This window comes from Boleophthalmus pectinirostris, unplaced genomic scaffold, assembly GCF_026225935.1.
Source record: "Boleophthalmus pectinirostris isolate CB_2022bp ecotype Guang Dong unplaced genomic scaffold, ASM2622593v1 HiC_scaffold_4, whole genome shotgun sequence".
In the NCBI taxonomy this organism is placed as follows: Eukaryota; Metazoa; Chordata; class Actinopteri; order Gobiiformes; family Gobiidae; genus Boleophthalmus; species Boleophthalmus pectinirostris.
In genome coordinates, this window is record NW_026571353.1 from 20,435,731 (window position 1) to 20,459,866 (window position 24,136).

General features: G+C 38.3%; 1 protein-coding gene across 1 annotated transcript in view; it reads right to left on the bottom strand.

The window, feature by feature from the left end:
• The window catches only part of adamts3 (ADAM metallopeptidase with thrombospondin type 1 motif, 3), a 113,769-nt gene that overhangs the window by 61,006 nt on the left and 28,627 nt on the right, over positions 1 to 24,136 (bottom strand). The window contains exons 4-5 of the mRNA XM_055161928.1: positions 23,918 to 24,071; positions 3,975 to 4,168 (exon numbers count right to left, since the gene is read on the bottom strand). Of these exons, the coding sequence (XP_055017903.1) occupies positions 3,975 to 4,168; positions 23,918 to 24,071 (348 nt within the window). The remainder of the gene's footprint in view (positions 1 to 3,974; positions 4,169 to 23,917; positions 24,072 to 24,136) is intronic.

The window sequence follows — 24,136 nt, forward strand, 5'->3', positions numbered from 1 at the left end:
TATGGTCACACTAACCTGTATTCCTTTGAGTCATGTCTTTTAATCCGACAGAAATTGACCGCATCAGCGACACAAGAGCTGTAGTTTTTATCTTCGCTTAGTTTATGCAAATTAGCCATGCGGTTTTAAGTTTCGTTTCTGTGAGAGTCACGCAAAACTGAATTAAACACATTATAATAAACGGGCTGATGTGGCTCTAGAGTGGTTACGGTTTATTTGTCGTAAAGTTGAATTTATTTATGCAGATTAGGAGTGCAGATAGTAATAATAATGATGATCATTTTAATATAAAAACGTTAATGATTAATCGATAATCGATCGTTAATTCTCTCGACGATCGGTTAAGAAAATTTCATCGAATGCCCATCCCTAGTAGATATATGCTTTATACATTCCCAGCATGCCAGGCACATTATACATGAAGCCATCATTGGTAACACATTTTAATAATGCACATGAATTATAGGCCTATGTATCTACACCATAACTGTGTAGATGAGCACATTCATTTCATCAGAAGGTCTAATTGCAGCATCCATATAACGTCTGTGTAATGCCTCAGTCATCCAGGTAGAATCTATGAAAAAGCATCCATACACCTTTTTACTATAGATACATTTTTATCTTTACCTGTCTACATGATTTCACTTTCTATCTAATGAAAAACTCTGCAAACCTCATGTGCCTATTTAGCCCAGTGGTAAAACAGCCTGCCTGCGTATGTTCGAATGTACACCACAAACCCTTCAACAGTTTAATGCACACACGGACAGAAGCTATAGGGACAGGCACAATCAGCCCGACATCTGAAGAGTGGAGACTTAAACATTGGCGACATACCCATCGGTGGTCGTCTGATAATTACAGCTGATTAAAAGCCCTGTATTGTCTTGGCAGTGGAGATCACAATTATGTGGTGACTCAGGCTGCCAAAAGAGCGTCACTGGACTGCAGGGCTGGCACAGCAGATGTCAGGTTTAGATTAGCTTCGGAGAGGATCTGGAACATGGCCCGCTTTGGGTGGTCAGGCAGTGACTAATGACGTATTTCAGTGTACATTTACTAAATATTTTCAGTGATTGTAACAAATAGGGCCAGGCAATATGGTGAAAAAATCAATCAATCACATTTTGTTCATCATATCGTTCAACCATGTTTTTTGATTACATTTCAGTAATACAAATGGCTTTCAATATGAATTTCCTGAACATAAACAATACAAACGATTTATCATTGCCATTTAACACAAAAAAGTAAAATGTCTTCTGAACTAGAGTCTGAATTAAAACCACATGCTTTTATTTACAGAGGATTGCCTGTAGATGCCTTGATCAAAAAAACAAAACAAGTGTATGATTGACAACCATAAATGTCTAAACCTTGATAGAGTCAAATGAAATTGTCAAATTAATTACTTGTCATAATGCACAGGCTGAGAGGACTGGAAATTCTAATGTACTTTATAGAAATTTGTCATGCATTTTTCTAACACCACTCTTTTGATACATTCACCTTGCATGTTTTAAATCAGGGGTCTCAAAATCAATTGGAGCAGCAGCCGAAGTTATACAATGAGTGTTGGTCGTGGGCTGCATATTATGTAACATATTATGACCATCAAATGATCATGCATCCTCACATAGAATAAAGTTGAAAGTAATGTGTAGTCGGATACATTTTATAAGGGCCGCATGATATGAGATAAAGATATCTGATAACTGTATGTTGTATTAAGAACTATGTCACTGCAATATTTTAAGATTTGACTCAAAAATAAAAAATAAAAAATTGTAGCAAGACTCAATAAGCATTATATTTGAATCCAACAGGCTATAAATCATAGTTTAGAGGGGGAAACGAGGTGGAAACGACAATTAGTTTTTGTACATTCACTTTACCCATTTATGTACACACACACACACACACACAAAAGCCAGTAAGAATGCTATGTGGCCGGCATGTGAAACACAAAACAATAAAACCTGAAGAAGTAAATAAAGGCCAATGCACACATTTAAAACCATTGTTATTTATTATTTTTTTTTTTAAATAAAGGAAGTGTAAAGGGTAATGGTTGGAGGTGTATTAGCACTGTTGACACCTGGGCACCCTCCTCTGCTCCTCCTCCAATACAGCCGCTTCTCTTGGGCGACTGGATCTCTGTGACCTTTGACTTTCAAAACTAAGCTTCAAGAAACGCAGCTCTTCTTGCTCTTCTTGTTTTGCTTTCACCTTCGCATGGACTTCATTGCTGTTGGCTAGGTCCTGCTTGAGCTGAATATTGTCTCTCACTGTATTGTTATAGAGAAATCTTATCTCCCTGTATGCACTAAATTGTTGTTTCCAGCTCTTTCTTCAGAAGAGTAGCTTTGATCTTCAGGAGAGTATCTTTTTGAACTCTTTCAACTCCAAGTCTCCAAGTTTTCGTTTGTCTCTGTTTGAACTCTGCACTCAACTGCACTCCACACAGGAGCAGGTGTCCAGCCTGATCCTACAGTAGAGAGTTCTGGAGGAAGCTCTGGAAGAGCAGAGGACAGAGCAGGACATCAGACTGAAGAAACTCAACATGGAGGAGCAGAGGAGGGTGTCCTGGCAAGAAACAAACCCTATCTCCAAATACTATCCTCAGCCTCAAATAAAAACAAAACAAAACTGTGTGTGTAGAATTTAGATTGAGTAATTTAGATTGCATTCATTTACATCTTAGTTGGGTAGATCACTGGGAGTATAAGTACCACAGAATACCCAAGCACTTGGAAGAAATACTTAAGAGGAGTTATTTCAGAATAAAAAGAAGGTACAACTGAACACGTATATATCTTGGCCACAGTTCATGTAGCACATATAAAGTGAATAGTAGGACTCCAGAGTAACATTTGTTTTCCAGGAGCACAGTAGCCCTGACTGAAATCTTTTAGGAGCACAAGAAGAATATTTAGGGCCACTTGCAACAAATGGATACAAATAAGATTTTTATCTAGTTTGTATTATAGACCTATATTCATAAGCTTTAATAAAGTGTCAGTGTAATGTAGCCTACAAATAGCTGTTTAATTTGCCTCACTGAGTAGCAGTCTTTTCTTACTTTTCTTATGACCATGGTCTGGCATTCTATGGTGGTACTTGATAAATTGAAAATTGTTTAAAGTGTGGTGACTGAGACATGTGTATGTTATACTTGAGTTACGTGAATGGTTTTATAATGTGATATTTTGTGATTTGTGAAAGTGTATGTGTTGGCTGCTACTTTGGCCAGGTCTCTCTTGAAAAAGAGATTCTGAATCTCAAAGGGACCTCATAATTAATTAAAGGTAAAATTAATCATGCAGACAGATATTTTGAGCAGGAAGCAAGAAGCAAAAAAATCATTAAAAAAGTGACAGAAGAAGTCAATGAAAAAGCATTGCCACTTACATCAGTTAAGTGGCAGTTTGTGGGAAAAAGTTGAGAAGAAAAGTACAAAAATCAAGGAAGTGGGACTGAGTTCTAAAAGAGAATATGTCTACCACTGTCAACAGAGACGATCAATATGTGTTTTTCATGGCCAATGCCAATACCAATTGTTTAGAATCCAGAGCAACCAATGGCCAATAAGCTCTGCTGAAATTTTTAGGTAAATTATGTCATTTTAATTGACAACAAGCTCACCTATAGTCCCTTTGTACCACATGCCTTCAACAGGGCTACATAGTCACATTTTGAGCAGTTATTTATTTGTATTAAACCGTTCAAATAAAGCTTTGCGTGTCACAGCAGGTCAAACAAAGCGAAGTATTGGTGATGTTGGTGTTTTAAAGCCAAGTGCCCAGTATATCAGACAGTCTATAAATCAGTCTATCTCTAATGTACTTTAAAGTTTTTCCATTTAACTGCATGGAAGAGCATTTGCATTCCAGGAGTCCATTTACAGTTTGTGGTTATCGTAAAAAGCATGAAATAACAAAATAAAGTAGGATAAGATTGCAGTTACTCACTATGTTCATTAGTGTTAAAAGATAGTTCTGCACATGTTCCTTCCCATGAAAGCGCACCACTGAGTCATCCACTCCAAGCAGGATCTCGATGTTGTAGTCGCTCTCTCCCGCGTCACGTCTGTGGCGCTGATGCACACTGTTATTCACCTGTCGGGCCACAGAGTCCAGAGAGCCGACCACGTCCAGCCCTGGCTCTAAAAAAACACAAATATGTGATGTTAATATAATAAGAATGCACTGGATTTATATAGCACTGTTTTGACACTCAAAGATGCTTTACAATGCATTATCCACCATTTCATTCATACCTCTCCACACACGGTGGTGGTAAACTAGGAAACTGCCAGTTTGTGTCACAGGCCCCTTTGGCCATCACCAACACTCACGCATGCACACACCACATTCTAAGGAATGTGGATGAAGTGTCTTGCCTAAGGACACAACTACAGTTTCCATTAGAGACACTGCTACCCCACTGTGGCACCTGGTATTAACAGTGGTCTCCCATCCAAGTACTAACCAGGCCCAGACTTGCTCAGAGTTCAAGCGTTGATAACCAGATAATGACATTTTCTTACAGTAATCTTTAAAGGTGCATAAGGTTTTCGTGTTCTTGATTGTAATTCCATTTGGTGATATAGTGCCTGTGGTCAAAATTCATCATAGTTGTATGCCAGCCAAGTGTTTGTTTAACAAGTTGAAAAGAGGAATCCCATCTACTTACTTCATCAACACAAAATTCCATCCAAGATAATTTATATCCTAATAGCTTAAACACATCCACTGTTCTTGTCCAATCAGTAAGTTAAATTATAACTTATTATAAGCAGAAACTATTTTTTACTCTTTAATGTAATTAGGTAATTTAGACTAGATTTAGAAAAAAATAGATTAAACTATGCACTTTAAGTTACAGTAACAAATGTTATCTCATAAATTGTGTTTAATATTTCTGGATCAACACTGAAGTTACAGAGAGAGAGAATAAAAAGTATAGAGATGAATGCAAAATGTTTCAAATCAGATTACTCAGCCTTCTCTTCAGAGGCTAATTATGTTCCTGCTGCTGATTTGATGAAGTTCATCCTCTGAGCTGATACACATATCGCTGACTTCACATTGCTACAGCGCACGCAAAAATCACACACACACACATGCATGCACGCGCACACACACACAAACACTGTATGTTGGGTTTCCATGATTTCTAAACCTGTTATTATAGACGGAATGTGTTTACAAATGGTAGCATTCACTAAAGCTGTCCAACTTATGTTTTGTTTGTTTGGTCCATAATGAAAAAAAAAGGTTTTCAATTTAAATGTTTTTGGAAATATTCTCTAAATGAAGGCTGGCAGCAATCTATAATTTAAAATTTGGAATGAAGTGAGGTCAGGTTTTGTCTTTGATTTGAAACATGAGGCTGACTTTGTTTAAAGGTGCACTGCTCCACCAGAGACCTGCTTGTCTCTATGGAGATATTGATTTCCCTGGAATATTCCATGGTATAACTTTAAACATTTCCATCTAGCATTTATTCATTACAGTTGTTTCTACTGGTCAAAAATTAATTCTGTGAATAGGGGTGACTCACAGATCTGAATTGTAATGTAGTATAATGCTGCATCGTGATAGATAGTTTTAATCTATATTGTAGAACATTCTAGCACAAGCAGATGACCCTCCACTAGAAATGTTATGCAGTGCACCTTTAAACCATATGCATCAACAGATGTATACAACATTGTGTTAAGATGTTGATAGCTAAATGGTGATTTTGAATTGTAATTGAAATTCAAATAGCATCCCTGTTTATTTTAAAACTTCTGAGAAAAAAAACAATACATCTTTAAAAACACATTGACTACTCATCCAAAAACATTTTCAAATAAAAAAAAAACTCAAGTGAACTGAAGAAGGGGGTCATTTTCTTTTTGTAAAGCGTGCCAGTAACACAGCACTAGCCTCCAAACCAAATGAGTTCACGTCAGTCCATGCACCCCATTTAGCAGAAAGCAGGGTTGGTAAACAAAGGTCACACAGACTCACAAGACGCCTGTTTATGAAGGACATTTTGGCAGTCCGTCATCATCCCACCATGTCAAGAGCACTGCCAATGAACTGAGGCAAAACACTTGTTGGCCCACAACCTCCTGCTCAGTGATGGATAGAGTGAGAGCTGAGGATTCAAGTGGGTTTCAGATTGTATCAACGGAGTCTAGAAGAATGTCAACAATGAAATACGATGTACACTATCAGCATATATCAATATACTGGTAGCAGTGCTGGTTCATTTTTCTTCCTGTATATTTCGTCTTGGGAGCATGGGTCACTGGATGTTACCCAAGCATCTGGACAGTTAGAGCAAGACTGACAAAGTGGATATACAATAGACAGCCCTTTACTGACTTTACTTTATTTAAAAATATAAAAATACAAAATACAAACCTCCATGTGTTTGAGTGTGCCTATAGTAACTATTACATACAGTATAAAGTAAATTGGGTAAACATGTATTCTGAGAAACTATGATTGTCAGGCCAAGAAGGCACACTATAGGAAACCATGTGCCCTTCAATGTGCAGTAATGATTTGCATTCTAATTTGTAATATGTAAGCATAAACAGTTATACTAGATAAATTTACACAGGCTTACTGTAGCTGTGTCCTTGAACAAGACTTCCAGGTTTCCTACTTCCAGCTTATAAAACTGGCAAAACAAACACAGCACAGGACCTTAAAGATGTATCCTATCACCAATTAAAATACATCTGAACAATCTTTCAAAACTCAAGAATCTTAAAAATACAAGGAAATCAAAAATAAAAGCATTTTTCATTTTTCCAGCGATGCTTAGGGCTGCAGACAGCCCTGGTGATTGAGTGGAGAGAGGGCTAGAGTAAACAGGGAGCACTGGTTGCCACCTCAACTGTGGGTCCGGGCTGCTACAGTGTTGGGATTGTGGAGCACATTCCTGCTCTCCACCGCTCCCATCGTGACACAGGCATTCTTGTGAAGCGAGCCCCCACTGCACCCCTCCCCACTTTGGGTAAACAGCCCTTCTAAGGTCCCTACTTCAAACGTGCTGGACTTCCCCTCGGTAGTGCACCTTAAGAACGCCAGTGTGTCTCAGTCAATGTCAACCCCAAAAAGCCTGTCCCGTGGGAGTAGCTAGCCACTCAGAGTCTAAGCAACACGTGGCAACGGGGCAACTGAAGGCCTGCCAGTGTCTCCAGCAGCCTGCGCCCGCCAATGCCAGCCGCATGCTAAAAACAGCACAGAGGTGGGCGACAGGTAAAATGTGAGAGAGGAATGGAAATGTACAGTATCCCCCATGGTGACGCCATCAGAAGCCACGCAGCATTATTCACACTCACACAGAGCAGGAGTCATACAGAGTGCTTTATCTGGAAGTACAAATCTCACACATTACAGTAGGGCTGATCCACAGATTGTACATGTTTGTGAAGTGGATTTGGGGGAAACTATCTGCTTGTGTTGAAGACAAGACTCTATTTCACAGGAGGGGGTAGCTCACGTAAAAGGGACATTTGTCTGCTCCCCAAACTGATCCCGAACACAAGGCAGGTGATTGGCTGTGGGGAGGGGTTTAGACAGTTCTGCTCACACTGGAATCTTGGGAAGCATTCTCCTACAGTACTAGAGTGAATTCATGGACATATTCAATGTACATTCTGTTCAGCATATTTCTAGTTCATCCCAAATAATTTCAAGTATGCTCAACTTCAAAATTCAAGTTTAAATTTGTATAGTGAAGAAATTGCTTTATTCTGTGTACTAATCTCATATATTCATTTAAAATCTAGATTTTTATAAATTTGTATTCATATTATCAGATGGGAGAATTAGTTTATGTATTCTGTGTATTCTGTGGGGAATGTTCAGTTTTATCTTTCTTACACAACGTGCTGCTCTCCACCTCTCCACCCCCAGAACACTGCAGGGTCAAAAGTACTTTATGTTTATTTCTGTATATTCAGTCCGTCTTGTCCAATTCAAACAGTTCTCTCTATGAGTATGAGTATGAATAGTAAGTAAATAATGAAATTTGCAATATGGCACTGAGATTAAGGTCATAAATGTACTGTTAACACAGTTGTTTTGTATACTAGTCGATGTTTAAGTTATAACAAAAGTCACTGTGCTCGAGCCAACCAGAGTAAATTGTGCCAGGCACTTTGTTTATGTAATGTTTATCTGGGAATCCCAAGACTATTCACTCTTCCTTTTGTTACTTCCATGTTCAATGAAATTTCAGGCTCATTCACTCTTATAACTTTTTGGTAGTTTTTAACCTGCTCCAGGGCTTTGTGTATAGCGATTAAAATGACAAAAACACAACCAGAGAAGCTTGGTCTTCCTCAATACGTAATTACAAGCATTAGTTCTGAAGTTATTTACCATTATTAATACAGGCTTATTGTAGTTTTTTTTTTGACAACCAACGACTGTTATAGGTAAAACGGGAAAATAACAATGAGAAACTAGACATTAAAATCAATTTACATCTTACAACTAAATGGTGCAATGGAGAGATTATGGTATTATTGCTTTACCTTGGTATTATTCCTTTGCCTACATCATTACACAGAAGCATAAACTTCACTACCTTATGGAAAAAAGCAAATGACACCTCAAGGCTCGGTTATAAGTATGACTTGTGGAGTGGAGAGACTGCTCAGAGTAAGAATATACAATCTCAAGTACTCTCTCAATAAATATAAGATGCCATACAGTGGAACATTGCCCTTAAAGGGATAGTTTGGGACTTTTTACATAAATCTGTATGGCATCCCCGTGAGCAGTGTCGTGCATCCACACTGACTTACCCCCGACAGCGTCCGGTGAGTTGAGATACTGGCCGTTTTCGGTGCTGACGAAAATAGTCCGGCAAGTTGGCTGGGGACAGTAAAATAAAGTGTTTTTCTTCTCAAAACTACATGTGTTCAAAAGAGTGATACAACTGCATCACAAAACCATCCACCTCAAAAAAGTCAAACCTCATAATCGCTTGGCACTATTTCCTTCCTTTCATATCACTGCGCACTGCCGCCAGGTGACAGCCGCGCCTGGTTCACTTTGTTTACTGCTCGGAATGTTAGCGACAACATGTCTGATTACGACACCGACAATAAAGACTTTGCCTTTACGACAAAGCCAAGGGGAGATCGTTATGAACCCGAATATACTGACACCGAAATTTGCCAGATGGAGTTAGAATGGGCAGAGAGAGAAAGAAGAAAGACAGAGAAGTGGTACAAGTTGAAGCTGGAGCCACAGCTGGAGCCGTGAGAGACTGGGTCAGCGACAATCACCCATCACGTTATTTACAAACTCGTATACAGCTAACATATAGCCTACACTGTGACTGAAGCATGGACTACTAATAGAAACATGGAATCATCCACACGTCCATGTAGCTGTTGCCAATAGTGTACGCGACATTTACAGTAGTAATAACAGTCGACTTATAAAGTTACATTTTGTAGAAGCTTCACTGGTGATATGACACTGAGTGATTTGCGGCACACAGCGTTACAGCTGATTCTTGAGCCTGTCTGCTTGTAAACATAGCGGCACCTCTTTGTTCTTACCTGGTTTGGTTTCCACATTGAAGCCTAAGGCAAGAAGCCAAAGTTTCCTCAGCGCAATGTCTGTGACAGGAAAACAGTGAAATGTGTGTGAAGATTCAGCCAGATTTTTGTTTTTAAAGCCTGGATAATTAAGTGTCCACACCATTTTTTAGATATATTCTTATGAATCTTATACAAGCTTAGATACTTATCACTCTAGCTCTAATGTTAGCTCTGTTACATCGCGGCAGTCTGTGCATGTAAACACTGCCGAACAACTGAAGAAAGTGATGGATCCGTGCACGGCTGTCACCTGGCGGCAGCGCGCAGTGATATGAACAGAAAGAAAATAGTGCCAAGCGATTATGAGGTCTGACTTTTTTGAGGTTGATGGTTATGTAATGCAGTTGTATCACTCTTTTGAACACATGTTGTTTTGAGAAGAAAAACACTTTATTTTACTGTACCCAGCCAACTTGCCGGACTACTTTCGTCATCACCGAAAACGGCCAGTATCTCAGCTCACCGGATGCTGTCGTGGGTAAGTCAGTGTGGATGCACGACACTGCTCACAGGGATGCCATACAGATTTATGTCAAAAATCCCGAACCATCCCTTTAAACAGCACATAATCACACGTCCATGGTTAGCAGCATTGTGTTGATTTTCTGCTTTAAAAGAGTGTAAGCCATAACAATAGTAATAGTATTAATAGTAGCAGAATGTGAATAAATGCTAAGCTAAAGTAATTTAGAGGTAACATTGCCTATGCTAACACACTGCTCTGCTGTTCTACGTATTTTCTATGGTCCACCTGGTATTCCTAAATGCTATGAGAAGCCTGGCAGCAGAGTATTAGGCATAACATAATCATCACTGCTTCTCCCTCTGGGATCTTTCTCAACAATAACTAGTCATTTATGCATGTTTATGAAACAGTTAAATACAAAATAAATGGTTGCATGTTTTGACTAAAGCTTAAAGAGATGTTATTGCTTCGCCGGGAATGTTCCACAGCATGACATTAAATCAATGTATTTTGCATTTAAATCATATTTTTACTGTTCAAAATGCATTGAAAATCAGCCCTAACTGGTGGAGCCACCTGCTCAGATGCATGGAGATAGACATATTTGCAACATGGTGGAACTTTCCAGTCAAAGCCATCACATCTTTATAGAGACAAGCCTATTACACCTTTAAAAACACTACCTAACCAGTTCTCTTTATTTCTACCAACTGGTGCTGACAGCTATATTTTGGATCATTCATACTGTCCTTTTCATGTATTAAGACACACAATATCGCTGATATTTGCATGCACCACACAGCAGCCTGGATGTGGCAAGTTCATTAATACAACCATTTACTACCACTGAGAAAGTCCATTTAACCTGAAACTGCAGAAATACACAACATCTACAGCTGCTCTAACACACATGCTTGCAAACATTCTATAATCATAAATTAAACTTGACCTTTAACTCTAATCCATTCAAATGCAGACATTGAGTTTATGAGTGTGTATTCACTATTTGTGGTATAATTGCGTTGCTGTATTAGCACTCATACAGCTCATGGCTCTGCCTGGACAGTGGAGGATCCAGTGTACAGCGTATTTCATACTTCTTTTACAGTGCAACTGTTTTCTTTTTTTCTTTTTGGTAAACAGATTTGAGTTCCATGGCTTGCACACTTGCCTATTATTCATTCACCGCATACTCGTTCAAGCCACAGTTGCCCAAATGTTACAGACTTATTAAAGCGAGGCTGCCAATCTGTGCCACTCACACACCACATTCATACTTGGCAAGGTTGAAGTGTCTTGCCTAAAGACACAATTACAATTTGCACTAGAGCCCCTGCTGCTCCACTGTGGAACCTGGTATTGCCAGCGGTACTAATCGGGCCAAACCTTAGCTTCCAAGATCAGACAAATTCGGGTATTGACAAGGAGACCACATTAGGGTATAGACTACACAGTATGACATCAGTCTGATTCAAAATGAAAAACAAATGCATGACTCATGGACCCCAAATATATCTATCCCACTTTATATGTTTTTTTGTTCCTGTTTCTAGGCTTTGAGCTGTGAGGCAGAGGCCAGAAGCTCATGAATGTTTGTGAGCTGTGAGCTTTTGCCTCAAACAACGATGTGCCTTGTTACAGTTGGTGAACTACAACATGCAGTGCTCTGGTACAAACTTAGAGCTCATTCATGATAGGGGAGAGCGGCCTTTCGGAGCTGAAGAAACACACACTGTATTTCCTTTCAGCCAGTTCAATATGTTTCAGTGACCAGCATCCGTTTGACTTCTCTTTCTGCCTCTCTCTCCCTCCCTCGCTCCCTCCTTCTCTCATGGTATTTTTTGCTTCTAAGAACAAACATGCCAATGTCATCCTCCAAAAGGTCAAGTGGCAAATTGCTTCCTGCCAAGTCCAGCCCAAACACAGAACCAGATCAAATCGGGAAAATACTACCAAGAGAAATCTTTATCCAAGAAAAGCAACATTAAATAAATCAATAAAATGTAATGATAATGATTAAGTAAATAAAACTGTAGCATAAAATATAGCATGTGTCAAATTACTACATTTTATCGCATTCAACATAAAGAGAGGTAGTGGTAATGAAAATGCTATTGCTGAGCTCAGAATGTTCGACAGTATGGCAAGCTAGAATATATGTTTTTTAAGCTAACTACAGCAATATAAGACCAGTAAATCAATAAACGCAATAAATGTAATGCCATACTATGGAACATTCCTGAACAATGATATCTCTATTGAGACAAGCATGTGTCAGACCCTCCATCTGAATAGTTACATAGTGCACCTTTAAAAGCTGTATAGCTCAGATAATGTTTATATTTTGCAAATATTACCTGTCTCTGTCTCCCCAGATATAAAGAAAAGATCACTGTGTTACTGCCCCCCAATCTGCACAGTTGGGCTGGAGGATGATATCCCTTTAGGAATGCCTGCAGCTGCATGAATCTATGCTAATAAAATACTTATTTTTCTGATGATCTTGTTGATGTATTGATTGTCTTAAAGATGTTAAGGTTTTTTATGTTTACATTTTTACTTTGGTTCTGAAGGCAATTACAGAAAGCAGAATGAGCCCTGTACATTGATTTGCCAGATGCTTTGAAAAGCAGGAAATACAACCTAAAGAGCCCTTTGGCTGTATAGTCAATGCATAAATCTGAGCCCCCATTCATGAATTCTCCATGTTGAGTTTTCAATGTCTTATTAAAGCCTCAATTATACTGGAACTGAGCCGGAAACAAGTCGTGTCCTCATATGTACTCCATGGCAACCAATAGCAGCAAAATATATCCATTTTGACTGAGGAACTGAAAAGCAAAATCAATTCTCATGCAAAAATATGGATACTTTTAATGTCTCAAATAATTGTTGTTTTTAATAAATTTTTAATACAACAATATAATTCAAGATTATGATTAATTCAAGCTATGGTGGAGAGAATATAATTATATGTCATAAATATTTAAACAAGTATGGGGGAAATTTAACTTTCAAAAGAGGTGTATGAGCGAAACTATGGTGGAAAGCAAATTTAAGTCAATGTTACTTTTTGTGATAGTAGTTTTTAAAGAGAATAAATACATGCTACATGTTACATGCACTTTAACAGCATGAGTGACAATAGAAACGAGTGCTAGAAAGTGACTCATAGTCCCATGTACAGTATGATTATCACATGACTATGGCATTATCAATACGTAATTGCCTTTTGCATTATGCATCACACAAAGGGAAAGAAAATAGGGGAAAATATGTGGAAAGAGACCCATTATTATTATTATGGCATGCTGACCACCCCTAACTAAGCATGAAAATAGCTTAAGTCCAAGGACCTGTGAATTCATCTGGAGTTTTTTTTTTTTTTTTACACAATGCTAATTTCTAAAAATGGCTAAGTATTGTTATTCACAAAATGTCCACATTACCTTCAGCACAGCAACAAAGAAACAAACAGAAAGAAGGTTGTGTTGCATTCAAAAGTGAAAATGAAAAAGTAAATCATGATAAACAATTTAAACAAAATGAATAGATAGAAATTTTAAAAATCACATAGGGAACAGTTTGTATTTGACCAAGCAACAAAAATAAGAGGCATTTGTCTAGACATTGTGCTAAGGGCAGACTACATGGAATTTTATGACAAAATCATGATCCGCAAAGATGATTTACAGAGGACTGCACGAGAGTTTCCCTGTTGTCAAATACTAGTCAAGGTCTTTTCCATTCTTTCATTGACTTGGAATGGGCCCTCTAATTACTGCCAGGTTTCAGATGATGCCTGTTTATTTAATGCAATGTGGAAAAAAGTCTTTGGCTGTATGGAGCAAAGAAGGAGGGCAGGTGCTCACTAGAGATGGGATGATACATGGACACATTCGAGCATAGAGATGGTGCGGGCTATGAAGTTCTAGGACTTTTCTGAAATTACTTTTGTTTGAACAATACAGACCTAATGGATTCCACTTTCCTCTATTTAAAAAAAAAAATCACAATAGAAAAGTATTTTAAAAGTTGTGAAGAACTGCCAATTGTTTTTGTTTTTGTTTTTTTTGTTGTTGTTTTTTGAAAAATAAAAGTGGTTTTCTGACCATTTCACAAAGGCCATATAATGAATAAACCTGTGCTCCTCATAATTGCATTTGTTTGCATTACAGTGGAGGAGAGAAGGTCAAGATGCGCAACGAGATTTACAGAAAGCTGATCCACAATGGTTTGTAGTTTTGCCACTGCAACCATCACTTTACCTTGATGCAAAAGAGGAAAATTATATTAGCCAAGAATTGCCTCAAATCACTCCAGTGAAGATTGCTGACTCTGAGCTATGTTTTGCACTAGGCAGCCAGGACAACTGCATTGTTTAATAAAAATTTAATCAAGACCATTCCAAGTGTACACAATATCAAAGTAAAAACACATTGCAAAGCTGGTTCATTCCAATTTCATTTTAGTGGTTGTTGTGAGATAAGGTAAAATCATCTAAGATCACTTTATTGTCATTTTTGCACGGTATTTCCTAAAAATATACAGGCTGAAAATTGTGTTTTTTCATCAGGAAGTGTTAAGCAAATATGATAAATATGTTGAAAAACAAAAGAAAACAACAAAAACTAAACCTAAAACAAAGGTACTGTTCGCCCTTATACAGCAGCTGCATCACAACAGGCAAGAAACACTCACAACACACTTGAACGTCCATCAGTTGCACACTTGAGACCACAGGGGATGTATGAGGTATCTGCTCCTAGATTAGGACCAGAGCCTTATACTTAGGTACATGCAGTGCTCACTAATGCTCTTGTGTCTCACCACACAAGGTTGGATTTGTGGTGCATAAGAAAAAAACAAGGATCCTCTGCAATAGTAGAAGAAGAATAGAAGAGTGTGCAGGCTATAGGTGGGTTCAAAAGCCCCTTCAGATCATCACTGACCTGCCAACAAACTTGTAATCACGCTGAATGTCACTGACACAACCTTCTCCATATCTTCTTCAAATCTGTAAACATTTAGTTAAAAAGATTAAAATCTATTCTTTCCATTGGGACTAACTCAAAGGGAACACCACAAGCTCTATCTTTAAATGGTATAAGACATAATTAATCTTGTCCTTTCTTAAATAACACACATTATAGTTCAAACGGGAGATTATGACATCTAGTATTTTGGCTGCAAATTCTGCTCCAGGAAATGTGTTTTCAACAGCCAGTCTAATTTGTTACTGCTCTGGGGCAGGTTATTGTTGAAGACTGCAATTAACACAGAAAAGTGACGGTATAAAACTCCCCTCACTTGTTTTCCAGCCAACTGCACTGAAGTCAATATTTTGTGCCCAGGCAATTTGGAACAGAGTAGTTGTGGTATAGACAGCAGATTGCCTACAGTCCAATGATAAATGCCAATTGCATGGGGTTATGCAAGGTTTCAGTCCAAATGAAATAAACCTGGGCAAACTCACATAAAGCAATATAGGAAAGTGGCACTGAAGTTCAATTCTATAAGTACAGAGCGTCCTCAAACGACCTTATGCCACTGAACTCTCCCTGTTTTGGCATGCCAATAACCCTAATACACCTGCAAACCATACATTACTGTGAGTAATCTTTGGATCACGTTTAAAGGTGCACAAATCTGTATAAAATTAAAACATGAAAGATGACAAGCCAATGTATTTAATCAATATAGATTTAAAATGAACATTTCTGGATCCTGAAGCTAGCTGAAATAGTCACCCTGTCTCACAATGATAAACAAACTAACCAGTTGTTGCATTTCTGTTCTGCCATGTAGATAAATTGCCACATTTTTCTTCAGCTTTGAAACTAGATCCTATCCAAAATGTACTTTCTGTTGTAACCTCATGTAACAATATTTAAATGTGTAAAACATAGCATGTTCTGCGCAGTCTGTGGGTTAATTAGAGGTGTGTCCATTTCATCATATTATTTTGTGATCTTTTTAACCAATTTTAGCAGCACTGATTATCTGCATCAATACTGGTCCTATCACTACAAAATAAAAACTGGGACAGAGTGTTCTCTGTCTGAAGGCATGAGCTAAATGGATCTATGTGGAGGAGTCTTTTAGCTACCACTGCTCAAAGATACACAACTTTCCAGAGCTTGAGTGAAGCATAAAGACAGAGGATCAAATCTTGTGAGATAAATTTTCTCATGTGTGCACAGTCTCGTGACAATTTGATCTCATGAGATCTCGTGGCACAAGATCTTGTCCAATCCCTACTGCATATTTGGGCTGAGTTCTGCATGAACAGAACCCACTTGTGATGTCATGTGATCATACAGAAACTTCTGTATATTTAAACTCCATACACCTTCACTAGAATCATTTGGATAATTTCAGCTCTGGATTTGTGAATCTCTACTGAACTAATGGTAAAATGTAGGTGTTAATTTGACAACTACTGCTTCATGTCATCACAAGGTGGAACAGAATTTCTTGAGCTTTGGAGATGTAGACAGACTAATAATAAAGGGTTACTTAAACATTTGTGAATGAAATTAAACACAACTCTGGGTATATTTTTGATGAGGCAACAACATTATAACATGACTAAAAGCAAACAATAGTAAATTTAGTATAATATAGGACCTTTAATGCAGTAGAAGAAACCATCATGTCGCACACGGTTCCCACTCACACTTCAGTGATATACGTCCTCCCTTGGCCTTATAGAACAGTTTACATTCTCCTGTTGTGTGGTGAAAATGAAATTGTGGAGGCCATGGCAAATTGAGGTTGCACATGTGTTAGACAAGGCAACAGTGGCTTCTATCTCCTGAGTTTTCAGAGGGAGATGTGTAGGGGGCCATTCCCTCTCATTTCCTCCAGATCATATCGAGCCATCTGTCAGAAAGAGCCTTGTGTCAGGGGGGTGTATCTGTCATCGTCCTCACAGCTTGGGGGCCGCCGAAGCCATAGTCCCACATGTTCCATCACAGAACAGCCAGCTATTTGATCTGCTTGTTTGGCTGTTTCAATTATAGATGCAAATACAATTCTATATAGGGCATGATTTCGGGGAAGAAAAAAAAACATTATTATTTTTTGCTTGTTTGTTTGTTTTTTTGGTTGGAGGTCCATCACATGCCCATTTCTTTTGGCATGTCATTGCTCTCCCCAGAAAGTTCTATAGTATGATATTAAATAGCTCTGCTTTACAATTCAATTGCACGTGGTTTTACAGCTGAAAAATACCTAGAAAAACAGGCATTCTGACTGTGAGTGGGCTTGCCTCTCCACAGATCTGACCTGTAACTTGGTCTGGTTTTGTCTCCATGAATAAAAAAAGGTCTAATGCCATACTGTGAAACATTCCAGATGAAGCAATAGCATTTCCATGGAGAAAAGCATTTGACAGACCCTTCCCCATTAAAGTTACACAATGCACCTTTAAAAAATATGATTCTGTTTATAGAGCACATGGTAAACACAGAGCATTAACATTTGAGAGCAGATTTAAATATTATGGGCTGCTATATTAACACAGCAGTGGGGCACCAGTGGCAAAAACTGTCACTGTGTCCTTAGGCAAGACACTTCACCCACATTGCCTAGTATGAAAATGGTGTGTCGGTCTGCCCCAGGGCAGCTGTGGCTACAGTAGTAGCTTACCACCACTGAGTGTGGAGTGACTGAATAATGAACTGTAAAGCGCTTTGGGTATCTTGAAAGGCGCTATATAAATGCTATCAATCAATCAATCAATCAATCATGAATCTTATCCATTCAGAGCACATTTGTAGAGGTCCAAAAACTAGGGTAACACAAGGCAGTTGTACAAATATGTTATTGTTCTTAGACATTCTATTCCATAAATTGCAGTCTTTGTGTATGATAATTACACAAAGACTTTGAATAATTATTCAAATTGCGATTTCAAATTGATATTGATATATTGTAAGGATAGGGCTCTTTCAACCACGTGGCATGATGACACATACAGTAGACCCAACGGAGCCAGAACAAAGCCATTTTACTTTACACATAACAAATTTAGATCACCATGTTACCCTTTATTGTTTAGAAATTATGATTATATATATTTCACAGAAAACAATATTGCAACATGTTTCATAAGTGTCAACGTTAAAGGTGCACTGCATAACATTTCAGGTATAGGGTCCGTCAGATGCTTTTCTTCATGGAAAAGTTATTGCTTTGTCTGAAATGTTTCACGGTATGGCATTAAACCTTTCTATTTTCATGGAGACCAAACCAGATCAAAGTACAGATCAGGTCTGTGGAGAGGCAACCCTGTTCACAATTTTTCTAGGTATTTTTGAGCAGCCAAACCAGCTGAAACTGAATGTAAGGTAGAGCTGTTCAATGTCATGAATGTGGAACATTCCAGGCAGACCAACGATATATTGCTAGAAACAAACAGGTGACGGACCCTCCACTAGAAACTATAGCACACCACATCAGGTTTGTGAGGTTGCTGTGTACAGTTTTGTATCATGTTTTTGTATATTTATAGTGAATTGTCGTGTGGGAGCATAGATGACAAAGGCTTGTGGGCTGAGCATTGCACGAAATCTTACGGCTTCAAATAGTGCCTGGGAGAAATCACTAAAACACTCAAACATGCATGGATGACATTTTAAACCTCTTAAGGCATGCTTTTGATGATGGAACAAAGTTATATATAACATGGTAGAAAGTCTTTTTAAAAATCTATTTAGCATAATACCCCCTCTATAAACACTGGCAAGGATGTATATAGCTAACAAGTGTATAGGATTTATATTGCTTCACCTCATTAACTGCACCTGTTTTATTTTAAAATAACTACCTAAAAATAGTTTGAAAAGTCAAAAACTTTAAAACCTCAAATTTACAGACAACACAGCCTTTGCTATAATGCTCAATTTGGATATGATCAACACACAAATCTGTAGACATTTGGCACATGGCAGATGATTTGCAGTGGTAGAGAAAAAAAGTGCAATATCTTAAAAGTGTACTCATTTCTTTATCCCAGTTACTCTTATCTGAGACTCAAGCTGATGTTACCATGTAAGTGAAAACAGCACTAGAAACCATAAATGTAAAGCTGTTTACTGTTGGCTTCACATTGCATTATTCATTCATTCATTATTATTCATTCACTGCATTCACACACTCAGGGTTGGGAATGGAAAGCCACCTATCTACAGTTAAATGTTACTTGGGAAAAAATAAAATATTTTTCTTAGGTCCCAAATAACGTGGGTTAAAGACTGTAGACATTGGCATGAGCAGCCAGCTTAGCATGACAATTCATCAACACTGGTTCTTTTTCCAATTCCAGGCACATTTTCCATTTGTTTCTATCTGAGTTGTTTGGGCTTCAGAGCAGGTTTTTTCTTCCCTTGGAGAGAAGCAGCACTCCCTTTTGTTTGCATGAGCCTTTGAACCCTGAGAGAGGAGCGCTCACCTGCACAGACGAGACCCAGCAGCACAGCTAATTTCGACACAGCCCACGAGAGATTTCTTCTACATTTCTATTGTTGTTCAAACACTTTAATATAATTAAGCATGTGCTCAAAGATAGAATGTGACTAACTGTACGTTTTGTTTTGTGCATACTAAAAATGGAAGATCTCTGATAACCAGGTCAGAGTAATGGCAAGAACCTGACAAGAGCTCATAAACAAGATAATAATAATAAAAGTGTTAGTGTTATTCAACTCACAACATTAATGCAATTAAATAATAGAATGAAACTAGCATTGTTATCTTTGTTGAATATATTTGAGATAGTATTGTTCCGATCCTTAACACATTTCAGCTTAGCAGTGTCAGGAATTACATTTCAACGTAAACAACACTTCAGTCAATCAGATGTCAGGTTGAAGTCAAGGTCAGAAATGTGACAGATGTGAATGGAAGATTGCTCACTCCTCCAACATTTATCTCAACGAACCTTTTCTGAATGACCTGGTCACTGTGGTAGCGGAGCCCCTAAATGCCAACAATAACAGTGCTGCATCTGAAAATATTTTTGAATTCAAGATGGATTTGGAGCTGGAGGAGCAAAGAAGGAGGCAGCCCCAAACAGGGTTAAGGTGAATCAGTGAGCTTTACTGGATAATAACAGCTTTCTTCTGTCTATGGAAAACACAATGGGCAAAAGAAATGGAATCCAGGAGAGGGCTTGGAGTTCAGGCCCTTGGGTCAAGTGGGATTAGACCTAACAATATTTAGTTTGAAAGAACACACAAGCCCCCAGCTAAATAACTTGTGGTCCACCTGCATTTGTCAATTAGGTTGACCTATAATTTACAGATACAGACTGAAATGTTCATGAAATCCGGTGGAAAATCTTATAGTCAAAGGAAGTTAATCTGACCTGTCCAGGTTATGCAAAGGCAATGTAAACATACACAGTAATGATCAAAACAAAGCAAGATTGTGCGTGTCAGAGCGTTTCTCCCACTGAAGCCTTTAAGCCTTCACTGCATGCTCCATGGTATGTGAATATATGCGTGATCGGCCTTTTGGAGGCTCTAGGGTGAATATGTCCTCACTCGGAGAGAGTCAAAAATCCATCTTGACTAGTAATGGACTGTAGTGTTTATGGGCCCAGCACATGGGGCTTAGAAGCCTAAAGTGGGTTAGTCTGCATCCAAGTTGTGCTTGTTTTTGGCATTAATTCAGCGCTATTTGTCAGAATGTGAGTGACAGAAAAGCAGGTCTGTTCCAAAGCAGGGGGTGCACCACATGATGAAACTGTCAAGGTTGATTCAAAAACATTTTTATGTGAAGCTCAGAAGCATATTGTAAGTGGAAAGCAATATACTTCAGAGTTTATTTAGTCACCCTTCCTTATAAATATTAGCCTTATAAACTGATTTGAGATCAATGAGATTTTGTCAGTAGTGGTCTGATTGGAGGGGACTTTTGACTTTCTCCTTGCACTATGTTGTTGGTCCACTGGAGCTGCACAAAGAAACAAAGCTGTGGTGTGTGATTATTAGCATGTTTTCATGTGTAATCCTTTGGCTTGTGTTTGCTTTCTTTGGCATATTGTACCAAGAGTATTAGTTCCACAGAAAAACAGGAACCAATCGATGGTATTTGAATTCTCATTGTGTCAGCAGAGATTTAGTTTCTTCAGGATCAATTATTCAAACCATAGGATTTTTAAGAAAGTTGGAAGATTATTTCTTCTGAATTGGATTTAATAAACAAAGATAATCCCCAGATTGAATCAAGGCACAGTTCCCACACTTGGCCATTCTCTCCTCTGAGAACATCTACTCGGCCTCCTGTCATATGCTATGCTAATAGGTCACAAAATGTAGAGTGAATCATATGGTAACACACGTGTGGGGATGTCTTAGTAAACAAGCTATGATGCCATTCCAGGGGATTTGGAAAACGGCAAAATCAATGAGGTATTTTTGCCGTTTTCTTTTTGTTTGTGTCCAAGACTGAGTCTTAGCTGAAGATGCTGTAAACAAATGTAAACAAATCTATGGCAAAGAAATAAAGGATCTTGTCATCTGGCACTGGATGTATTCATCTACATGTACAAAGATGGTTCCAATTCCATGCAGTAGAAGGTGTAAAAGACTTCCAACACTCACACAGTAGAACATAGCACAGCCAAGTGACCTTAAGTTTAATAAAAGCCGGTTGTTACATTGTCCTTATTCCAAGCATATACTGTATATCAGATTCTATATCGACTGAGGCATTCCTTTTTCTCATAAGAACCTTTACTAAACATTTTTCTTTAGGGACCAGAGGAAGGGGATGAGACTGCAAACAATAGTGCAAAAAAAAACACACAACCTCTAACCCATGCATTAAAAAAAAAAAAGTATTACTCATGTGTGCTGTTCATAAATTTAATTTACATATTCAGAGTAAAAGCAAATACATGTGGACAGACTATAAAAGAGAGGATGTATTTTTCTTCTGGTGCCCGATGCTGGATGGTCTGTAACCTGGCTTTGGGCCCTGGCACATTGATTGGGGACCCCTGCACTCAGCGACACAGCCATACAATCACAAGTTTTGCACTAAAGAAGGTAAAGGTCAATAATGATACAGATTTGTCCATGTTGATACTCAATACAAAAACAAATGAGTCAAAATGGAAATAGAACAGTGTTATATCAGCCCATCTCTAGAATTTATCATTGTCTTTGGAGAGCTAGTATCAAGCATCTACAGAGGTACCATTTAAACTTTTAGCAGCAAAATTTAAATATATTGTAACTTATAATATTGCTCTTATGTAAAATACACTCCTCCTTCCTCCTTGTTATAAATCAACACATAAAACATTGCATGCCTGTCATGTCCGTCCCTGGATCTCTCACTAAGGAGCCTGTTCACAGAGGATGTTGACCCATTTAGCACATCTCAGAGACCAACCGTGCGCAATGCACACTCTTTCTCTTCCTACACAAACTACTTTTTATTTACCCTACAAAAGATCAATGCTTAAACCTGATTGAACCTGATCTACCACACTGTCAATACTGTAAATAATCAAAGTTAAGTTCAGAAGACACAGGAAACAGCCTTTAGTCAACAGTATGCCATAACATTTATCCAAGCGCCTACAAGGCATTCAGAATGTCAGTATACCTGCAAACAGAATGTCATTTGTGGGACATCCTTGAAGGCACCACAGCGGTGGTCAATTGGAAAAGAAGCAATCTTTCCACTTCTCACACAACACTGGCCATTGAGGAACGTAATCTCCACACTTTGAATAACAGAAGAGAAGGACTCTAACTACAACCAAGTCAATGCAGGGTTTAAGGAGTGAGCCTGATAGGTAACAGTTTTTCACTTGATACAACAAGAATACATGCAAACCATGCTAAAATACAAAAGCAAAGAAAATAAGTATAATTTTCTGTGTTGAAATCTGCAGAGTTTCCATGTCCTCATTATGTTACTGTGGTTTCTTATCAGACAATTCTCACACAGTTCTCTCACACAAATTTTAGACTTGACAGTTAAGATTTGTCATATCTGTGTCATGAGTGCCAATTCAATAATGCCAGCAATTGGTGCCATCACTGAAGCTTTATATTGTTGTTTTGCTTTTATTAATTAGTCAAACATTGCATTGTCAAAGAAACAGATGAAGCAGAAAATGAATGGTCTATGACAGCTCTGTCGATTCCAGGCTGTTGACTTTTAGTGACAAATATTAATTAAATGAAGCAATCTCAGCAATTATTCTACTCCCCTGGAGGCAGTAAAACCACTGGTCCTCTGACATTTGTCACTCCTGTTCAATTATCTTTTTATGGAAAGATTTCATTTACTCATTATTTTTTGTTGTAATAAGGGCGTGTGTTGATTGTAGTATGGGACACATTTTGGACATGAGGAATTGTTGTACCAAATGGTACTTCACACATGCAATGCCACCACCCTTCTGCCGTGCTATATCAGCACCTGTTGAATCTTTGCCTTTTATTTATACACAACAAAAATACTAAATAGCAAATTAAGCATGTGTGACATAAATAATGATATTTACTCAACATGATCTGCTTCTTCACAGTAGACACTGAATTAGTATCTAAGTAGCAGTTATTACTGTTCCCAGTAATAACAAAACCCTATTTTCTATGGTTAGTACAAATGCAACTACAAGCTTTCAGGGGTCTGAAGAAGCACTCATGAGGTACCTCTTCCAATAGGAAGACCAAATGTGGCCCTTGTAAAGCAGTTATGACATTTAGCATTAATAAAGGTGAAAAGACTATTTTGGATGTCAGCTACGTGCCTGAAGAGTACAGTAGCGTTTACACTGGCCATGGTACCTGTTTGCTGATGGTCCGCAGAGGCATCACTGTCCTGGAGAACAGCTGACCTCCTATAAACCACATGGACTCTTCCCTGGTCCTCCAGCTCCTGAGCCCCTTTTTCCAACGGCTCTATGAAGTACTCATCAGAGTCTGTGCGGATCATGCCAGCCTGAAACACAAGAGCAGAGTGTCAAAAAGAGCTGAGGAAACTGCTGAATGATTTTAACTCAAAGC